We start from the raw sequence: 21,052 nt of genomic DNA, 5'->3' as shown, positions 1-21,052 counted from the left end.
AAATTGAAAATGGTTATTTAAAGATTTTTATAAATATTTTAATATTTTATATAAAATCAAGAAAACTTTCAAAGTTTCCATAAAACGTATTTAAATAAGTATTCATCCGATCGTCCCAATTGGCCTCTAAATACTTTCATAACCCTTTTTCAACCTGGATCCTCCTAGATTCCTTGGGCCAGTTTAGTATGCATACGTATCATAAGATATTATTTTAAAGTGCAGGTCGGAGACACTTGTTCCTGCATTTGGTTTATGCAAGTGCCGCCTGCGAGCGATATAAAAACCAGAAGAAGCCGGAAGGACTCGCAGGACGCAGGACGTGGTACGTTGAGGATGTGGAGGTGGCGATGCTGCCGCTTCACTGAACCTCAATGGCCGCCTAGGGGCGGGGCGGGGCGTGGTGGTGCAGGGCGGTGGTGTTGCTCCAGCCAAGAAACATAACTCAACAATGCAAAGGACTCGAGCTACGAGCGAGCGAGCAAAAAGCGCAAGCAAAGGAGCCACAGGCTGCTCGTCCTGCAGCTCCTTCGGCAGAGCAATTTAAGCGTTCTTACGCTCGACAAACGCTGCCCATGCATAGTTTATGATCTCCCCTCGCAGGGCCCCCGCCCCCAGCCCCCAGATCCCGCAAACTCATATCTATGCATTTTGCTGAATTAAACTAACTGCACAGAATGTCGCAGATAATTCAATGCACCTACACAGAACATTTTTATGGCCCCCATCCTCCTTCCTCCCGCTGCTGTGGCGCCTCTTCCTGCGGGTCCTGTGACTCCTCCCCTGCCCCCTCTGAGTCCTCGCCCCCCTGCACAAAGCGCCACGAGGGTAATTTAAAAATCCATTTGTGTTTTGAGATTTCGCTGCCAGAGACATCCAGCGAACAAGAGCAGCGCCCTGCTGGCCAACAATTGCGGTGAGCTGCGGGAAAAACAGGAAAAAGTGAACTGCCAGGAAAATTCAAGCCAAAAAGTGCTGGAGGGGGGAGAGCGAGAGGGAGTGGAAAGTGGAAAATGCGAACGTCCGACGGCTGACTAGATGACTGCCCGACTTGACTGCGTGACACAATTTCAATTTGCATTGACAGCATGAATTATAGCAAATAATCCCCGATGGCAAATGCGATTTTGGTGATGCCAGGAGTTATCACAGAGAGAATAAATAGTATCAATAATAATATATTACAATGGTCATCCAAGGATAACGAAAAGGGGACAAAAATGTGAAAATAAATTAAACCAGAGCCATTAACAATGTGGCCTTCAAAATTCTCGCCTTTATAGTTATTTAGTATAGTAAATTGAATGAAACCAATATTTAAATTTAATGAATAAAGTATAATTTGTTATTAGATTCTAAATGGAAATTGCATGCAGAGAAAGCGACGAAACTAAAAAGTGATTTATTTAGAGGAAAATAAGTTTAAGTCCTTCATGTTGATTGCTTCGAATATATATCCTGAAATTGTTCTCCGTGCAATTCTTGGTTTCCACTCCAGAGCTTTCGGGGACTTGTGTCAAACGATTTCTGGGAGTGACCCCGCGGATCGGCAGTCCAGCTGTTATTGATATGGAAATGATGCGCAAAACCAAAAAATTTAAAAATAAAAAAATAGGAGAAACGAAAAGTAAAACTGCCAAACGGAAAAATGCTGGGGAAAAACAAGCAAACTTTGCAAAAATAAAGCAAAGTAGGTTCCGGCGAAATAAAATAAAACAGCGACAATAAAGGCAAATAAAATTTAAATTTTATGCAATGGCCAAAGCAGTTAATTTTGTTCGCCAGGACAGCTAAACGAGCAAACGCAGAAAGGACATGCCGGGGGAGAGCTGGCGATGAAAGCGCGGAGAAAATAAAAAGGGAAAACCGAAAAGAGGAAAGCGATTGGGGAAAAGCTCAGGAGAGGGAGCGACGCGAAGGAGTCCTTGTTGCCAAAGCAAATGAATAATGAATGAAAAGCCGCGAATATGAGTGGCCTATTGATCACGAAAAGGCCAAACAATTTAGGAAAAATTTAAATTCAAATTTAAATGCCGCGAAGGAACTCCACAAGTATTCCCAAAGAAATCGAACTCGATTCGGGGATGTGCTGTTCTGACACAAATGAGTTCACTTGTTGGCCGAGGATTCTATAAAAACATTTAAGGACATGAAAGGGAGTGAAATGGTAATTCAAATGTGGAATAAATTGAATTAGTTAGCCTTGAACTTTCTGGGTTTTGTGACTTAAACTGACATGTGACATGTCTCTTGTAAAGTTACTAAAATTTAAGAATTTAAAGCAAGAATCTTGTAACGAGATATCCTTTTTGTAATTTTCATATTATTTTTCAAATTAACACACAGAGAGATTGTAAAATACAGAAACGAATTCCAGCAGTGCTATTCAAAGGCTTACAATTTAATAAAAATAAAAACAAAGCTAAATAATAGTTTAAAGGAAAATCAATTAATGAATTTGAATAGGAATTTGAAATAATTCTCCCATTTAATTGCCTCATTATTGAAACATAATTCCATTTAAACGAAATACATTTAATTACGAATTTCCAACAAAAGTCATATACAAATAATTAGCTATTTGTGGAAATTTGAGGACTTGTTATCCTTCAAATTGATAAAATTTAAGCGTCCCAAATAAACTGTATTAAATTTTCTAAAAGCGCGAAAATTGTTGGGAAAACTTGAATTCTCTTTCTTGATTCGTGGATTCCTGTTAATTTTGTGTCCTGCCAGCTATTATTTTGCGCAATTTCGGTTGATGTTTATTTATACACTTTCTGGGAAGCTCTTGGCGTGTTCGCATCGCCAACTAACTAACCACCTGAACCACCTGGACCACCTGACCGAGCAAGAGGGTTGCCCCCGGCACTATCCCCAGGCGGCGACCCCCGACCTCTCGCCCGGTTCGTGGCTTCACACCTTCATTCCGTAAATTAGTGCACACCGCGGCGCGTTCTCCACCTGGGTCCTGGGAGACTCCTGCCCAGGACCTGCTTTCTGCACACAAACACCTTTATATTTCTATTTTGGCGGAAGCACTTATAAGTTGATATAAAAAATGCATGCCGAGTGCATTACGCTGCCACTTCCTACTCCACCTGGTTGAAGGGGATTCCTGCTCATTAGCCAGACACCTGCGCCACCCAGCACAGCCACCCCACAACCCATCCACCTCTTGCAACTTCGAACTGTGAAATTTGTAAGTGCGTGCCAGTTGAGGGGAGATGGGAGCTGGGAGGAGGCGTCGTGCTCAAGTGGGCGTGCCCAGGTGCAAGCCGCGCGGAAAACTATGTCAAAAACTTTAAAAATATTCACTCGCGAAGCGTGGCGCTAAAATGTTTGTTGTTCCGAGAGCTGCCAGCGCTTGTGTCTTAGGAACAGGATGTTTGTCGGCGGTTCGAAGGAGCTTGTCCCGGCGTCCTGGAGCACTCTTTCCCATCCACCGCCGCCAGGTGTGAGAAATACTTTAAAAGTTGCCTGCTGGTTTTCCAGGAGCTGTAAATTATATGCAAATTACGTCGAAACGACAAATATACGGAACAGAACGGATCCGTGCGGTAAATCATGCGAAAAACAAAGTTGCTGACACTCCGAGAGGCGGACGAATGGGTATCCCCCCCAAAAAACGGGTTTCTGTAAGGGGGGGACCTGGGAAAACTAACAACACTTGAGGACGTGCGAAACGTGTTCAAGACGAGCAGTTGAGCCAGGACACCCAGCCAGCCAGCCAACCAGCCATCCGACATCCTTGGGCCTGTATTGATATTTGTGGCACGTCACAGTCGGAGTCATCACGTTGTCCGGGAACGCATTCCCGTGCACGGATATCGGGATGCCACAATCTCAAGGCTGCAGCAACGGCGGTGGCAGCAGCAGAATGCAGCCTAAAGAGGGCAGACGAGGTCCCCCCACTTAACTCAGCAGGACGAAGGACAACGGCAGGAGGCCGGCTTAAACACATCACGTCAGCGCGCTGTCAATGAGCAGCACTTGAACGGCGGCAAAGGATACAGTTCCTGCATCGAGCCGTGTGGCAGGATCTGTGTGGCAGCAGGGCTGCCAATGCTCCGGCTTCTTCGCACGCTCACAAATGTTTTATAAGTCATTTTTATGCATTTTTTCCTGTATGAGAATTTCCTTGTTTTGCTTTTTCCCCTCGCTTTTTCCTGCTCGTAAGTGGAGTGCCAGTTTGTGTCAGAGATGAGCAAATGGATATGTTCAGTCAAAGCTTTTTTTCTAGGGGGGATGAAAAAATGCTTCTGTTATATTAAATACGATTTGTGGATTTTGCAGATTCATATGTATGTTCCTTAATAGATCAAGCCTTTTTTAAAACTTTCTTAGTTTAGTTTATTTAAACCCTTGAGTTCCAAACGGTAGTTTCAAAGGGGGTGCACATTGTCACAACTTTATATAACTTCTATAGCGAAACTCTACTTTTTTGACATCCAATTTATTCTTTCTTGTTATTAATTCTTAATTCATGGCTAGAAATTGGTCGAAACTCAAATTTAACACCTTAAGCGGACAAATGTTCAGAAACCTTAGAAAATTTTTCAGAAAGTGGTGATTCAAACACAAAGTTTGGAAACAATTTTTAAGCTTTTATGTATTGCATAATTTAATAATAATAATAATTAAATGGAATAACCCAATTGATACATTTAGAAATTCCGCATATTAATATTTATATTTCCAAGAAACCTATTCTATAAGAAGGGAATAAAAACATTGAATAAGTAATTCCTTTGAAAACTTGATAAGTTATTTCATTGGATTCACTTTCTTGTAACAGTTTATTTTTAATCTAAGTAAAAAACCAAAAAAAACCGATTAATTGAACCATTATTTTACCAATCTAGGAGTATTCTTTTGACATTAGAAATCATTAACCGCTGAAAGCCGTCACCTCAATCGAGTTCTGGCTTCAGTGTGAACAGTTTTTCCTTCCTTTTTTCCATTATTTTTTCGTTTTTTGCAATTTCCATTTTCTTTTCAATTTTTTTCTTCTATATTTCCTTTTTGCAGCCGCTTCCCCTGGTGATGTCGGGTAATGCCGGAGCCGGTGGTGCTCTCGGCGGCAATACTGCCTGCGGCGCGCATGACTTGATGCTAACAATAGCACTCCCGGAATGGGTTGCAGCGGACGCGTACCCGTACCCGTACCCGTATCCATGCCCATGCCCGTGCCCGTGCCCGGAGCCTGAGCATGAGTTCTTCTGGCAACGTGGTTCCATGGGAGCCAAGAGGCATCATGGCATCACGGTTTGTCGTGTTGTCGGCTTGTCGAGTTGCCGGCTTGTCGGGATGTCGGTTCCTGTGCCGACTCACGCATTGCACACGCATACATATACACAGATTGACAGTCTTTTAATTAAGAAGCCGTCAAAGATGGCGCTGGCACGAGCTCTCCAGCTCTCCAGCTCACCAGCTCTCCAGCACTGGTAGCTGCAACCATGTCACTGGCAATTATGCAGCGGCTGGCTGCACCAGGCAACCCGCAAACGCGGGAAAAATTCAATTAATTGAATTTTTGGTATTCATTGTGGGCACCGAGCAGAAGATGCACTGGCCAGCCTCGACTGCCGGGCTTTCCGCCAAATGGGAGAGCTGTGGAAGAACTTTCGCTGATTGATTAATCATATGGACGGCTAATTAACCACAAGCACTGCCAGATGTTGTCAACAATTAAGCTGAAACCGGATAGATGAATGGACAGTGCTTTCAATGAAATGTAATCCATTAAACCTTATTTTAAACACATGTACCATGTAAATTAAAGAGCCGACACACTTGTTGACATCTCAATAAAAGGGAAGGACAGGAGTTTTCAAAGGACATAACCACACACACACTTCCGGATATCTTGTATCGCTGTGGCACTTGTCCCAACAAAATTTGACCCATCAAGGATGATGGTAGAGATATGACAAAAATATAAAAGTAAGTGGTGTCCTTCCTCCAGAAGCCTGAAAACATAAGCGTGAATAAACACTTAACAAAGCTAATGATAACGCCGTACTCACTCGATTTCTTTTTGCTGAACTCTGCTTATTTGAACTTTGAAACTCATCGTTAGAGAAGTTTTCTTTATTTTTTGGCAAATCTACCCCGGGCCAGAGCCCTCCTCCAATTTCCTCGCTGTTCGGTATCTTTGATGAAGTAGCCTTGACAATTTATTCAGCTCCTGCTGTTTAACTTTGCCGTCGAAAAGTTGGCCGTGTTCGGACTTTGGCTAAAAACTACTACTCGAAGGCACTTGTTCCGGTTCGTTCAAAAAGGTAGTGAAAAGCTTCCCTGCTGGCCTGTAATAATTGCATCTTGTTGTGAAGAGGCCAATAGATGGATGCTCCAGCCAAGGCTTCAGTCTTCAGTTCTCAGTTCAATGTGGAGTGTCACTCGAGCAAAGTGCAGGTTCCACTCACGGATCAAGGACTATGCACGTTAACTTTTGAGTGTTAATATAAGCACTTGACAAATTTTTGGGAATTTAATTTTCATTTAAAGAATATGCAAAGTTTTTAGGGGGTAGCTAAATAGGAAGGTTTTTTATGAGATAACTGTATTAATGAAGACTTGTACTTAACAATCCAAATAAAAAAATATATACAATTACAAATAACTAATTACTTAAAATCATAAATCATTTTAAACGACATTAATAGACACCATAGTCCATATATTATTTTGAAAATTCTACTCAAACACATACCCTAAACATCAAACTTCTCACAAAACTGCAACACAAATACTTTGAAAAGGAGTCTACTTAATTATGCTTAATTAAAAAAGTTAAACTAGAAACGGTTTAAACAGGATTCCGTTTAATTATTAAAATGTTTTGCCGAATGCATGTCCGCAGATACACAGAGACATACGCACGAGTACCTAAAAGTTATATTCAAATGCTGTTATTTAATGCCCTCGAGGGGCAGCTTATGCAAATAATGCGCATAAATTTCGCAGTGACAGGGACAAAGGTGAGGGGGGTAGAAGAGGGGAGGAGTGGCCAACACCACTCTGGCTAAAATTCGTTCTAAGCCTGGCCAAAACATTGCCGGCAAATACTTCACATTTGCCACTTTTCTGGTTGCTTGATTACTTATGCCACTCCACACATTCGCAGACACTTGCCGAAGGAAAATGCCGAAGGAATGCAACAATGTGCATAAATTTGGCCAAAAACTTTAAAATGGCATTTCCCCTACTCCTGCCCGACCCCCATGGCCTATGCTAGGTAGTTGCAACTTGCCACTAACAATGTAAAGTGGCACACTCGCACACACAAGGAGAAAGTTGCAACATATTTCGAGGCGGGGACCGAGGACCGGGGCCAGGGGCCACCATGGCGCATAATTAATGTTTATTTTTGCACTTTAATTGGTTATTAGAAGTAGAGGCGACCAACTTTTAATGGCTCTGACAGGCAGCCCTGAAAAATATGGCATATTTGTCCTAAGTGCATTGAAATTGATGATGATGGCTGCCGGTTTAATACCGTTGCCAATAGCAACCCATCGCCAGCCAGAAAACTTTATAATTGAAATAATTGACATTTTACACCGCATGTGGCAAAGTTCCTAATGTTAACTGGTTGGCTCTAAAGCTTTGCTTGATGTACTCTGCCATCTAATTAATTTCATTATTCCCATACACAAAAGCCTCACAACTCCAGACTCCGGGCTCCGGAGAGAACCCTGCTCCGTGGAGGCAATCTCACAAAAACTTGCCAATTAGGCCAATTGACGGGGGACCCGTCAAGACTTCAATCACTCGGGCATTCGGGGCAACTATAAAATTCATAATCAATTTTTAGCGCCAATAAAGTTTAGTTTAATTCAGGGGTCTTTCGCTCTTCAAGACTGGACTGGAAATTGGGGGCTTTTGAGGGTGGGGCGGAAACTACTTGATACAATTACAGCACATCCATTTTTAATGCCAATTAGAATATTGGCGTGAATATTTGATTTCCTCGCATTTAATTTCTTTTGAGGAAATTAACTCGGCGTATGCACGTTTCTAATGCATTTGGCTTAACTGCAGCGGGTACTCTTTCCCAGAAAAAATTTTGGAATGAAATTAGTCAATGAAATAGAAATAAAGTAACTTTTGTGACACGTCAAGCAACTTTTTCATGGATCGTAAATGTTATTTTTGTTTGCTAATAAAATTAAGAAAACATCGGCTGATAAAGATAACTGCATTTGTTTCTTTGGCTAATCGAGGATTCTTGACGCGTTCCATAGCTACATAACATAAGACAATCAATGGTTGTTAGAGTTAAAAAAAAACAAGAAAGGAAAGCTAACTTCGGGCGGAGCCGAAGTTGATATACCCTTGCAGTTCAGTCGCAGTCCGCTAGATGGCGCCACCCATCTTATTTTATTAGATATATAGCGGATCGTTTATAGTCGGCCGATCCTTATGAAAATTGGCAGATCAGATTGTTTTCCCCAAAATAGAATCTGTACCAAATCCCATCTTTCTAACTTAAAAAACACCAAAGTTATGCCAATTTCGATCGTTCTATGACAGCTATAGGATATAGTCGGCCGATCCTTATGAAATTTTGTACATAAGATATTTTGGTCAAATATAACATGTGTAGAAACTCCCAACCCTCTAACTTAAAAAACACCAAAGTTATGGCATTTCCGATCAATCAGTTATATGGCAGCTATAGGATATAGTCGACCGATCCCGGCCGTTCCGACTTATATACTGCCTGCAAAGGAAAGAAGGGTGTGTGCAAAGTTTCAACTCGATAGCTTTAAAACTGAGAGACTAGTTTGCGTAGAAACAGACAGACGGACAGACGGACAGACGGACAGACGGACATGCTCATATCGACTCAGGAGGTGATCCTGATCAAGAATATATATATACTTTATAGGGTCGGAGATGTCTCCTTCACTGCGTTGCACACTTTTGACCAAAATTATAATACCCTCTGCAAGGGTATAAAAATATTAATCCAACAAGAAAGGAAAGCTAACTTCGAGCGGAGCCGAAGTTTATATACCCTTGCAGTTCAGTCGCAGTCCGCTAGGTGGCGCCACGCATCTTATATTATTAGATATGTAACGGATCGTATATAGTTGGCCGATCCTTATGAAATTTGGCATATCGAATTATTTTGCCAAAAGAGTAATCTGTACCAAATCCCATCTTTCTAACTTAAAAAACACCAAAGTTATGCCAATTTCGATCGTTCTATGACAGCTATAGGATATAGTCGGCCGATCCTTATGAAATTTTGCACACAAGATATTTTGGTCAAATATAACATGTGTGGAAAGTCCCAACCCTCTAACTTAAAAAACACCAAAGTTATGGCATTCCCGATCAATCAGTTATATGGCAGCTATAGGATATAGTCGACCGATCCCGGCCGTTCCGACTTATATACTGCCTGCAAAGGAAAGAAGGGTGTGTGCAAAGTTTCAACTCGATAGCTTTAAAACTGAGAGACTAGTTTGCGTAGAAACGGACAGACGGACAGACGGACAGACGGACAGACGGACAGACGGACAGACGGACATGCTCATATCGACTCAGGAGGTGATCCTGATCAAGAATATATATACTTTATAGGGTCGGAGATGTCTCCTTCACTGCGTTGCACACTTTTGACCAAAATTATAATACCCTCTGCAAGGGTATAAAAATTATAAGTGGTCTCGCCCTTTAACGGACTCTGATGCTAGGCTTATGATGCAAAGAATGAGTTTAATTATAAATTTAACCCCGATAGAGGTTTCCACACCAAAGTTGAGTCGATGGACAGCCAGAAGGGCCCTAAAAAAGTGTATAAGGCAGCAGTAAGGACCAAGAAACCATAGATTTTAAATACGATTGCTTAGAGCTCGCCTCAAATTTTCACGAGAGCACATTTAATGTACCTAGATATGTACCTAGAATAACTGATTAAATAATCTACAAATATCTATTCCTGACTTAACAATTTTATATTCAATAAAGGTTGGAGCAAAAAACCAATTTAAAATAAAACTTTTAAATCTGTTTCCATCAATGCACTAATTCTCAATTAAATCAAAGTCTGCATAAATAACAAGTTAATTGATTTCTTTTAATGAATACTTTACACATTTGAGAGAAAAGCTCTCTAATCCCTAAAGTCACTTTCTAATATTGTATATTGACATTTGGCCGAGTTTGTTTAGCACAAGCGGCGATTAAAGCCGACCTTTCTACTCATCAATCCGATGCCATGTCCAGAAGGAATTCCAGCCCACCCCCGTTTCACACATGAGCAGACATAAGCTCTTTATAATTATAACATATTAATTAAATAAAGTGCACTTCCGCTGTCATTAACACGGGCAAACGGCTCAGCTCAATTCAGTTTGGGGCTAAGCCTTGCTTTCAACGTGCAACGTGCGAGGTGCCTTCTAACCTGCTCCTGCCGCCGACCCTGCCCCATGCTGGTGTTGAACGACATCAGCAGGCGACAGACAACACGGCAGAGATGCATCTGCAGGTGAAGTGACAAAAGCAAATACCTCGCCCCAAGCTCCCCTACAATTCATCCCATTTCCATTCCATCCTCTGACGTTTGACAGAGGAAGTGACACGGAGGGGGCGAGGTCGGTTGCGGGACGGGGCGGAGGTCACAAGGTCCACGGTCTGGCAGCCAAAGCTAGTTTATGGTCAACTAGCCGGTCCCCAAGTCCACGCCCTCGGGGGCCCACTGGCTGAACCCTTTATGTGTGAATAAGTCCAGGTTAATCCCCGGGGAGTGCCTCCAGTGATGACCACGAAGTCACAGATTACCTCACATGTTCTTTGTATTTTAATTTCTTTCAGACCATTTAAATTAGAAGTAATCTATGGATAAATATCATTATATTACACTATATGTCTCTTAAAAACTAAATAATGGTAATTAAATTATCATTTCTCCGAACTATGCCCATTTTTTTGAAATATCACAGCATATCACCACACGACCTTAAAGTCTTTTTCTGCTTATTCATTATGTTTTGCCGTTGTGGTAATGTCATTATAAATCTTCACTCATATGATATGGTAATTATTAACTCCAAGTGTTTCCCACTCGTTACTTGAACTAAAATGTGCAGAGTGAAAGTATGGTTCGTCAAATGTCGTGACTTTTGTCAGATTTATTGGTGAGTACTAGTATGTTTTAAGCACTGGCTTTGTGGCACCACTGACAAGCTTTTGTCGGGGGGGAGGCTTGCAAAAATGATACCCCGCCTCTCAGCACCACCCACTCACCCACCACACACACACCCACACATCAAACTCATATTCAGACAATGACACTCCAGTCGTCGGTGTAGTTGTTTTAGTTGTTGTTTCTGTTTCTGCTTCTGTCGCTGTTGATGTTGCTTTTGACGCTGTTGTTGTTGTCTGCCGTCGAGTGTATTCCGAGCTTTGTTGGCAAGTGTTTCTTTGTGCCCGCGACTTGCGATGAACTCATAATTTGAACTCTGACACCAGCGGGGCATGCAAAGCCAAGCTGCACAATGCATGCGAGCTGGGAAAAAAAAAATCAATACTGCAGCGGAGTGCAAATATTTGTTAATGGAAGCGTACAAGCCGGGCTGAGAGTATTAATTGGGAAAGCGACGGAAGGCCAACAGTGCCAAATAAGATGAAATCCCGTTTGAAAAACATTTTTGTGCATAATTGCAATTTGTTGGCCAAATAAGTGGCCTCCGAATTTAATGCTGTCCGCAAACAAGGCCGCCTCTCCCGAATGCCAAATGCTAAATTTCCGCTCTGCCTGGTCGGGAATGCCGAGTAATATCAATTAGCGCCACTCATGCGATTGATGGATGCATAAATTACATGGCACGAGCACTCCTGCTCCTGTTCCTGCTACTGCTCTGTACAAATTACGCTCAGCGTGTAATATGACAGCCGACACTGTTCAAAGAGCCATCGCTCACTCTTGGCTTTTGTAGGATGTGGAGTTGCGGGGCTGCAGGGCTCCGTGGGAGTGGTTTCAGGGGGATGTTAGGGACTCCCGGGGGGATCAACGGGCGATGGGTATGGCCGCGGGATGAGTGCTGAGGCATCCCATTCGATCTGACAGCAGCAGGTGCTGCCAGTTGCCACTTGCTGTCTACAGATATTTCTCCTTCAAGACATCTTCACTCGGAAAAATAATATTTCAATTATTTTTATAGCACTACTCTTAAAGGGGTTCAACTATGTGTTATTTGTATTTAGATTTTTATTTTATTTTATGATTATTTTCACATATTTAATTTTCATTGCCTACTTTTCAGGGCCTTCAGAGATAGGACTTTTATAAAAAACATAATTAATATTCATATTATTGATTTAGAATCTATTTTTCCTTTATCATTATTTGACTAGAAATAATTATAATACAAAAATTAATATTTTAGCAATAAATCTATATAATTACACCATTACTACACTTAAGGCAATTATTTATCTTAAAAGTCCCTTTTAAAATTATGTTCTTGTAGCGTATTTAGGTCCTCCGTTCATTTTCTTCGAGTGCCTGGAGACAGCTCCTTTTGGTGGCAAGACATCCCCGACCGCATAATTTGCGGCAATGCCCGGAGGAAATGTCGCCGCTAAAGTTGCGGCTGTGTTGCCTCAAAGTTTCCTATCCTCGGGCTTCAAGCACACACCTCCCAAGCTCGCTTATAAACTTGCCTTCAGAGTTCTTCGGCATAAAAATTTATCATCTTCTCAGCCATTGGCAGGGGCAGGCAGGAGCTCTCAAAATTAACTTAAAGTCCCTTAAAGCACTGCGCTGTTAATGTTGTTAAGTCAAAGTTGATTTTCTTGGCTTAAACCGATTTGGCTTTTGTCCCAGCCCAGCTCCCTTAACCGAGTCGGCATGACCACATCAATGGACGGGAACAGCTTTTCCTGGGCCTGGCTTAACGCATATTGAATTTATAAGCCCTCGTGAAATGCCGAAAATTTGTTTTATTTCGACAAATCTATTTGCAGTTTTTGATGATGCCGCAAAAAACAGGGTTTCGTATTGACACATCAACGCAAACAAATTAACTTAAACGCCCTGCAGTGGCAACAACTCCACCTGCCACAAAAAAATGCGAAAAATCCGTTAAAAATCTGACAGCAGAAAATGAAGTCAACGCAAAAAGTATTTCGTAGAAATTCTCTCAATGCCAGTTTATTCCAACTCTTTATTTACTTTTGACGCAATAACTTTGTAGGGTTGCCAAGCTTCGGAAACAGGGAATAGTGTTGACAAACTCCAGTGCTGTTTTTTGTAGAATATTAACCTAAAATTCAAAAATGGAGCTTTAAGCAAATAATTTTGGTTTTAGTCTTGCATTTATAAGCAATACCTATAAAAAGTATTATTTTTTTGGTTTTTGTAACAATGGGGAACAAAGTAGACTTTGATCAACCATTTTGTGGAATTGTCGAACTTGCTACAAAAAAATGCTCAGTTGATTGTCAGCCAGCATCGAGCACGTTTCTCAGGAATTGTATAAATTAAGATCATCGGAAATTGTACATGAAACCATGAAGCGAATCAAGTTAAGTGATGGAAACACCCAGCCAAGTCAGGGCGGATCAAGCCCGTCGAGTTCGCAACGTTCTTTTAGCGTCCGTGGTCGTCGGGGTTTTGGAACCTCTGGGCATCTGCCGCAAAACTCGGAAGTCTCACCAGCGTCTCCAGTGAGCCCTAGTCCATGCTCCCTGCGTCCGAGCCGGAAGACCCAGGTCAAGGATGGCGCGCAAATGTCCCTTCTGCAGTACGAGGAGCAGAGATCGCAGCATGATGATTATGTGAAGCTGGTTCAGGATGCATGCCAAAAGGTTTCAGGTGTTCCCTCGACTTCTGAGCCAGTGCGTATAGAGAAACTGGCTTGTCCGGCAAAGAAACAAAATATCACCGATGTAAGTTCTCCTCGAACACCCAAGCCATCGCGAGAGGCGCCACATAGTACTACCACTACTCCGGCTACTCCCAAAGTGACCTCGTATGCCAAGCTGCTGGAAATACTGGCCAAGAGGTTAAGATCCCAACAACAAAGGTTATTATTAAACGTCATAAATTGAAGTTACATACAATAATCCTGTCTATCCCATAGTCAAACCCAAGCAACCACCGACTCTGTTGTAGAGATTACCAGGTCTCCAGAGCCCTCGAGTGCAGCCATTTTCAGCTCTCCAGAGCCGTCGGAAAGGATCAAGGAAAATGGGGAGAATTCACTCAATGGCCCAAAAGCCCTCAAAAATGCACTTGAGAAAAAGTTGATCGACTCTCCTTTTTACAGAAACGATATCGTCGCTGAATTCAAAGACAAAATAGCTCGTTCTAGGGAGAACATCAGTCGCCGTCGGAAACTGGCCTTCCAGGAACTTGCGAAGTCGCATGAGAAACGAGTGGCCATAGAGAAGGACATAGAGCCGTCTGTTATCATTACAGGTCGCTCGGCCGGCAATCCTGTCGCCAGGAAATTCAGAAGGACAAGGCCAGGCATTCTCAGTCTGATGAAAAATGAGTTGGAAAGATATAAGGAACTAATAAACGGACCAGGGGATAAGGTGCATTACATGTTTGTCTATATTTTACGTACCGGTTGTATTGTTGTTGTCCCTTTCTAAGGTTCTTGTTGAGAAGTTTTCCATGCGAATCCATCGCTACGACATCTTAACTCTGGTGGGCACTTCCTGGGTTAATGACGAGATCATCAACTTCTACATGAATCTGCTGATGGATCGCTCAAAGCGGCGAGCGGGCCAAATGCCTAGAGTATATGCCATGAATACATTTTTCCTACAACGCTTGCAGCAGGAAGGCTACAAAGCCGTGCGGCGCTGGACCCGTAAAGTGGACCTTTTCAGCAACGACATCGTTCTAGTGCCGGTTCACAGTGAAAACGTCCATTGGTGCCTAGCCGTTATAGATTTGAGGTACTTTAAGATTCTCTATTACGACTCCTTGGGCAAGTCGAATCAAAACGTCCTGGATACGCTGGAGAAGTACCTGAAAAGCGAGTCCCTGGATAAGCGCCAGCAACCCTTCGACACCGCTGGCTTCCTGATTGACAGCATTCCAGCGGATAAACTGCCCCAGCAGAAAAACTGCAGCGATTGCGGCGTCTTTTGTTGCATGTTTGCGGAGTACATAAGTCGAGATGAGGAGATCTCCTTTTCTCAAGCACAAATGAGCTTTTTTCGCAAAAAGATGGTCCTTGACATCTGTAGCGGGGAGCTGAACTAGGAGCCCAATTTCTCCTTTCCTTAAAAACAAATCTTAAATTTGTATTTAGAATTTAATTTACAATAAATTTTTGTTGTTGAGTTTATATATATTTAAGAGAATATACGAAATGCCAAACATAAATTATTAAAAATTTGATAATTTTATTTTAAATTCAAATTTAAGATTACATAAAATGTATTAAATTAACAATAAGATTGTGCATAAAAAAATATTGGCGATCAAAAGACTTAAATAATATTTATTCATTTATTCAAGCAATTTAAAAATTAATAAAATAACAACCTAATAAAATATTTTAAATATAATTTAAGTGTTAATTAGCTGGGTTATAATGTATTCAGGTAAACCTAATTGTTTTGAATATGTTGTAACATTTCATCATATAAATATTGTACGATACTATATACTATATGTCTTGTGTAGTACAATATTTATGTCATTAAATATTTGTAATAAATTAATTTTTAATATAACTTGAATATTGTTTAGTTATTTTCCATCCTCGATTTATTTGATTGTTAAATTATATTTCAAGCCGCAAGGATTATTAAATTGTTAAATATTAAATGGATCCTTCTGAAGCCATTAAAATGCACGGCTCTGGCCGGATCACCACGGCAGGCAAATAGTGTGGTGGCAAAACAAAACGAAAGTTATGGCAGCAATGCATTACAGATGTCCAGCCGAATGGCCCTCGAAACCAGCCATATTGATATAAAAAAGGGAAAAAGTGTATAAATAAAGATATATATGTATGTGTGTATGTTTAAATAAAATTGTCAACTGATGGGAAAAGTGTCTGAAACCAAAATGAAAGCGCAAGCAATAAGGGAAATCGTAAATGTTGCAAAAATGCTCGGTGGAATTCCACTTGCAACAATTCCAATTGCACACCAGGGACAGGGGCAGAGATGGCTGTGGTTGGGGGGGGGGAAACCAGAGGTGATGATGGGACTGGTGCTCTGTTGACAGTACACAAATGGCTTGATTTTTCATTTTTTGTAAATTTACAACTGCAATCAGAGGCGTAGATGCAATAATAAGAATGGCCAAGTGTCGAAAATGGCCGACAGTGTTTCGCCCTTAAAGCCATCAAATTGTTTTCGGCTGCCGCAGGACAAAGCCAGTCGGCAAACAACAACCTAGCCAGATAATGGCCGCATTTGAGGGCTTAAAGCTGCGGCTGAAACATCACACTGAACACCGTGCTCTATGTGACTCTATGTGTCATAAATCGTGTGAAAGTTAAACCCTTTAATCCGCACTGAAAATTCAAATTCATGGCCTGCCAGTTTCATTGTCAAGACCAGGACGCTAAACAAAGCCCCCGGCCACGCCCATCTGATCTCGGCCTGTGTAATTATCTTGGCCGTTTGGCATTTGGCCAAGCGGCGTTTATGGACATGCAACGCCTCTCGAGTGCCGCACCGGAGAGATGGTCCTTGTTGCACCTCCACCTCCCCCCAAAAAAAAGTCCAGAAAAGCGATTCGTTTGGCTTTGCAACGTTTTTTTCATTCGTTTTTTTTGTTTTATTACTTTTTTGGAGTAGCTGCAATTTGCAAGTGGCAAACAGTTGTTACCAATGTTTTTTCGGCGAGCTCGTTTTTTGCGCTGTCTGGTTTGCTTGCAGCACACGTAATTAAAAATTCATCATACGCCACGTTGACTGCCACCAACATAAAACACAAAATAGAGCCAGGGAAGGAAGATAAAGCGGGTATAAGGCAAAAACATCGCTCACTCGGAGGCTAAATGAACTTCAAACTTTTTGCTGCAAAACTAATTGGAAAACAATTAAGGTTTACCAACTTTCAAAGGCGTGCTAGACAAATGATAACGGAATCAAGCGCCGGGTCAGTCCGGCCCACTGAATTGAGTCGCAGCAGCACCAGCCCCCGCCCCGGAGCCTGGGCCCCAAGTTTATATTACAATATTTATAATCAAAATGCACACTCCCACCCCTCCATTTTTTCGCAAGAACTTCCAACTTGTGCTACTTTTCCCCAGTTTTTCCCGTTGTCTTGTTAAAGTTGGAGCGCTCTCCTCCGAGTCGTCTTTATAATTTTCTTGCCCTTTCTCGACTATTTTCCAGCACTCGGGAAAATATCTTATCCTCGGGGAACTCTTCTCAAAACTAATTTAAGTTGTAGTTATGAAACTAAGTAATGACTTGAAGAATATTTGTCAATCAATAATTTATTAATAGGATTTTATTTAATTATATATACATTTTAAAATAAATAAAATATTGGCTTTTAAACATTTTAGCAAAAGAAAGCATTGTCCTATATATAAAAACTTTGTTAAATTTTAATTTTTTTAAGAAAATAATTTAGATCTTTACCCCTATGTAAGTTATCTTTTACAAAATGTTACCATATATTTAGTTACCATTAAATTTATTTTGGTAACCATTGAGTTTCGGTACTGTTAGCCCGAATGTAAATGCTTAAAATAAAATGCTGATTTTAATTTAAATAAAATTAATTAATGTAATATATTTTTTACTTTTACAAAAGGTTCTTGAATAAACATACGCGATTATTTTCTGCAAACAGGAAAAAAAGGCCTACGAAACTTATTCCAAAGCTTAATCAATTCTAATTTTTAAAATCTTTAATGTTAAAAAAAAATACATATTTTACTTGATCAAGTATATTTTACTTAATAAAACATTTTTTTTTGTTTTTTTAAAGGAAGACCTACAAAAATATTTGCAACTTGAGACATAACTCAACCATCACCACAATTCATATCGATTTCAAATAGAACCACATCTAGCGTGAATTATAAAAACTTGAAATACTTAGCATTTAAAAAATTCTTAACAAAAATTATCTTTAATTTATAAAACTGTATATAAAATTTCTTGGTGTGCAAAAATACAAACATAACTATGGGAACATGAAATTTGTTGCTGGAGCTGGACTCAGGGATCCTGGGAAGGAGAAATGGGAAACCCGAGACAGGAGACACGAGACACGAGTAGAAGCAATCGAGCGGAACTGGTGGAGCTAAACCGGCCATGGTCAGGTAATTGAAAAACTTTGAACTCTTCAGCTTTTGGGCTTAGCCGGCGCAAACCGAAAGTTTTCGATCCGAACTTTTGCTTGTTAGGGCAAATGCGCCAAAAACCAGTGCGAGGGCCACTGCGAATCAATTGACGATTTAAAATAGTAGCAACATGGCCGAACTAGGCCAGCTGTTCAATGTGCATCAATTGGCGTTGTTGCGATGGTCAACTTCAGCTCCGGCTTTGGCAGCTCTCGGCCAAGTATCCGGTTCGGTCGCCCACCCGCATATTGCTCATACGCCGCGTGTGCGTGCTGCCAAAAAACGGAAATGCACAAATCATGAACGCCTTTGTTGCTGCTGCTGCTGTGGCTATTGTTGTTGCCACAGTCTGCCAGAGAAAACGGAAATGCGAGGGAAACATATGCATGGATGAGCTGTGTGCACGAGCGGGTGTTTGTGTGTGCGTTTCAATACACACACAAATATGTGTGTTACTTTATGATATTGCATGCAACCGGGGGCAGAGTTATGACAGCGAAAAGCAGGGCAAAAGTAGGGTCGGTCGTGGCGTGGCACACTCCCACCAGCACTGGAATAATTAATTTCCAAAGGACTTTGTGGCAAGATGGCCAACATGGTAAGGGGGTGGTATGGGGGTGCGATCCCATCAAGCCATTCGCAGATTTCTATGAAGACTTTGGTTCAAAGGCGACTCCCGGGAGACAGGACACTGTAAATTTCCATGGTGTTTATGAGTTAGTTCCTGAAATATTTTAATCCTTTCTCCAGAAAGTTTAATTAATGACTGGTTAAAATAAGGTTACGACCAGTCTTGACCATAAAAATATTGAATCAATGCTCTACCTCAACGTTATGGGAGTATTTTATTAAAAATACAAAACAATACCATGTGTCACTTATTTTTTTAATTTTTAAAAACACGGAATAACCTTCATGTTCTGTTTGAAAAAAAAATATTCATCATGGCAAATAATAACAAATGAAATGCGAAAATATTGTGAAATTTATTTCTGAAAATTTTCACTTTAAGGAATTATATAGAGTTTAATAGTTCTTCTGAAATAAAAATTAAATACAACATTTCGTATTAGCCGACAGCTTCCATTCAAGATAAAAAAGTTCCAAAAATATTTAAAATAATCATCTGAAATAAATGAGAGTTTAAACCATTTATGATCTTAAAGAAAATAAAGAAAGTCTTATAGTGGAAATGGATAAACTACTTAAAGAAAATAGAGTTAAAAAATAAGCCAAGAAATACTGAAAATATGATGGCAGTTTTTTGCCAGTTTAGGAATGATTGGCCGCCAACCGCCAAGTCAGACAAAAGGCAAAAAAGCCATGAAAGGAAAACAGAAAGCGCAACCAAAGCGAAATCCACTACTGACACACATATGGAAATGCACGGGAATGCCGGGATCCTCCGGGGAGATGCCGGATGCTGGGACGTTGCCTGCCGGATCCTGCACAGGGCTGGGCAGGAGGAGAGGAAAGGGAGTGAGGGTCTGAATATGTTTACACATGTTATGGCTAGAATGGCTTCAGTTTCAGTTGGAACAGAGCAGTGGCTGTCAGCAACTCTTGGGCACGTTCGCTGCAATTGAAACTTAAACTTTTTCCGCAAAATGCAAAATTGTTGCAACAATAACAAATGGCTGGGGCACTAAGAAAATAAATAAAGAGTGCGCGCGGAATCGTGCCACAACACAATGCAAGTTGAACAAAAGTTTCGGCACAAATGCATGAATATATGGATTTTTGTGAAACTTTTGGGCGGAAGCGGAAACGCATGTAGCGCCATTGCAATGGCCGCTTTGTTTGCCAATATTTCTCTTAAAAATAAAACGCTTTCCGAGGAACCATCTCTAAAGAAAAAATGTTTTAAAAAATAAATTAAATTATTAAAGCCAATAAAATATTTTTATAGTTATAATTTTTAAAGAAATTGTTGATTTTTAGAAGTAGAACCCAAAGTAGAACATCAAATAAATTAAAATAATAACAATTGCTTCTATGACATCAATAAGTCCATCAAACTCCCATGACGATACACTTTTTCGAGTGTAATCTCAAGAATGAAAACACCATGAATCGCGAATTTTTAACTCGCTTTTGCCATCAGCTCAGTACAGGGTGGACTCGGGCTGGTGAACGGCCCCCCTGACGATTCCCTTCGGGATATTGGATGTCTCTGAATATTTGCGAGAACAATCGACCTCCGACGTGGCCTAAATGCAATTCAATAGTTAACTTTCTGCCCCATTGTGGCACTCGGAACAATGCAGATTTATGCGCTTATCTATCCGGGGAGTATCCTTGGTTCAACGACACAGCAGGACTCCGAGGATATAGATATAGATGTCGAGATAGAAGCCCTAGAAGTGCAGTTGTGGACAGCACGAAAACATAATTAAAGTGCCAGAGAAAGATGGCCGCCAGCCAATTAACCGCATTGCTAGATTCACTCCCCACCGTGCTCCAGCTCCCGCTCCCGCTCCTGTTCCTGCGCTACTCCTCCTGGCCCTCTTATAATTTTGGACAACAATGGCGTTGGAGCTGAAACTGAAGCTGGAAGCTAAAAGCTGTGCAGCCAGAAGCCAATGGCAATCATAAAGTCAGTTGGCGCACGGAAATTGCAAGTTGCGGTTGGAAAGGTGGCACGCTCTGGCCATAATTCAGCTCCTTGCTCCCGCTCCTTCTTCCGCACCGCCTTGGTGCTTGGCCCCAGACTCCTGGTCACGTGGCCCCCTCCAAAAAAACAGTAACTATGCAGC

General features: G+C 41.2%; 1 protein-coding gene across 1 annotated transcript; it reads left to right on the top strand.

Moving 5' to 3' along the window:
- Window positions 1-13,264: 13,264 nt before the first annotated feature.
- Window positions 13,265-15,297, top strand: LOC6493959 (sentrin-specific protease 1). Its single transcript, XM_001961212.4, has 3 exons — window positions 13,265-14,045; window positions 14,103-14,559; window positions 14,621-15,297. Exons 1-3 carry the CDS (start codon window positions 13,531-13,533, stop codon window positions 15,236-15,238), a joined length of 1,590 nt encoding a protein of 529 aa, XP_001961248.1. The 5' UTR covers window positions 13,265-13,530; the 3' UTR covers window positions 15,239-15,297.
- Window positions 15,298-21,052: the final 5,755 nt, after the last annotated feature.

Source organism: Drosophila ananassae, chromosome 3L (assembly GCF_017639315.1).
Source record: "Drosophila ananassae strain 14024-0371.13 chromosome 3L, ASM1763931v2, whole genome shotgun sequence".
NCBI classification, from domain to species: domain Eukaryota; kingdom Metazoa; phylum Arthropoda; class Insecta; order Diptera; family Drosophilidae; genus Drosophila; species Drosophila ananassae.
This window is presented reverse-complemented; position numbering and strand designations above follow the sequence as displayed.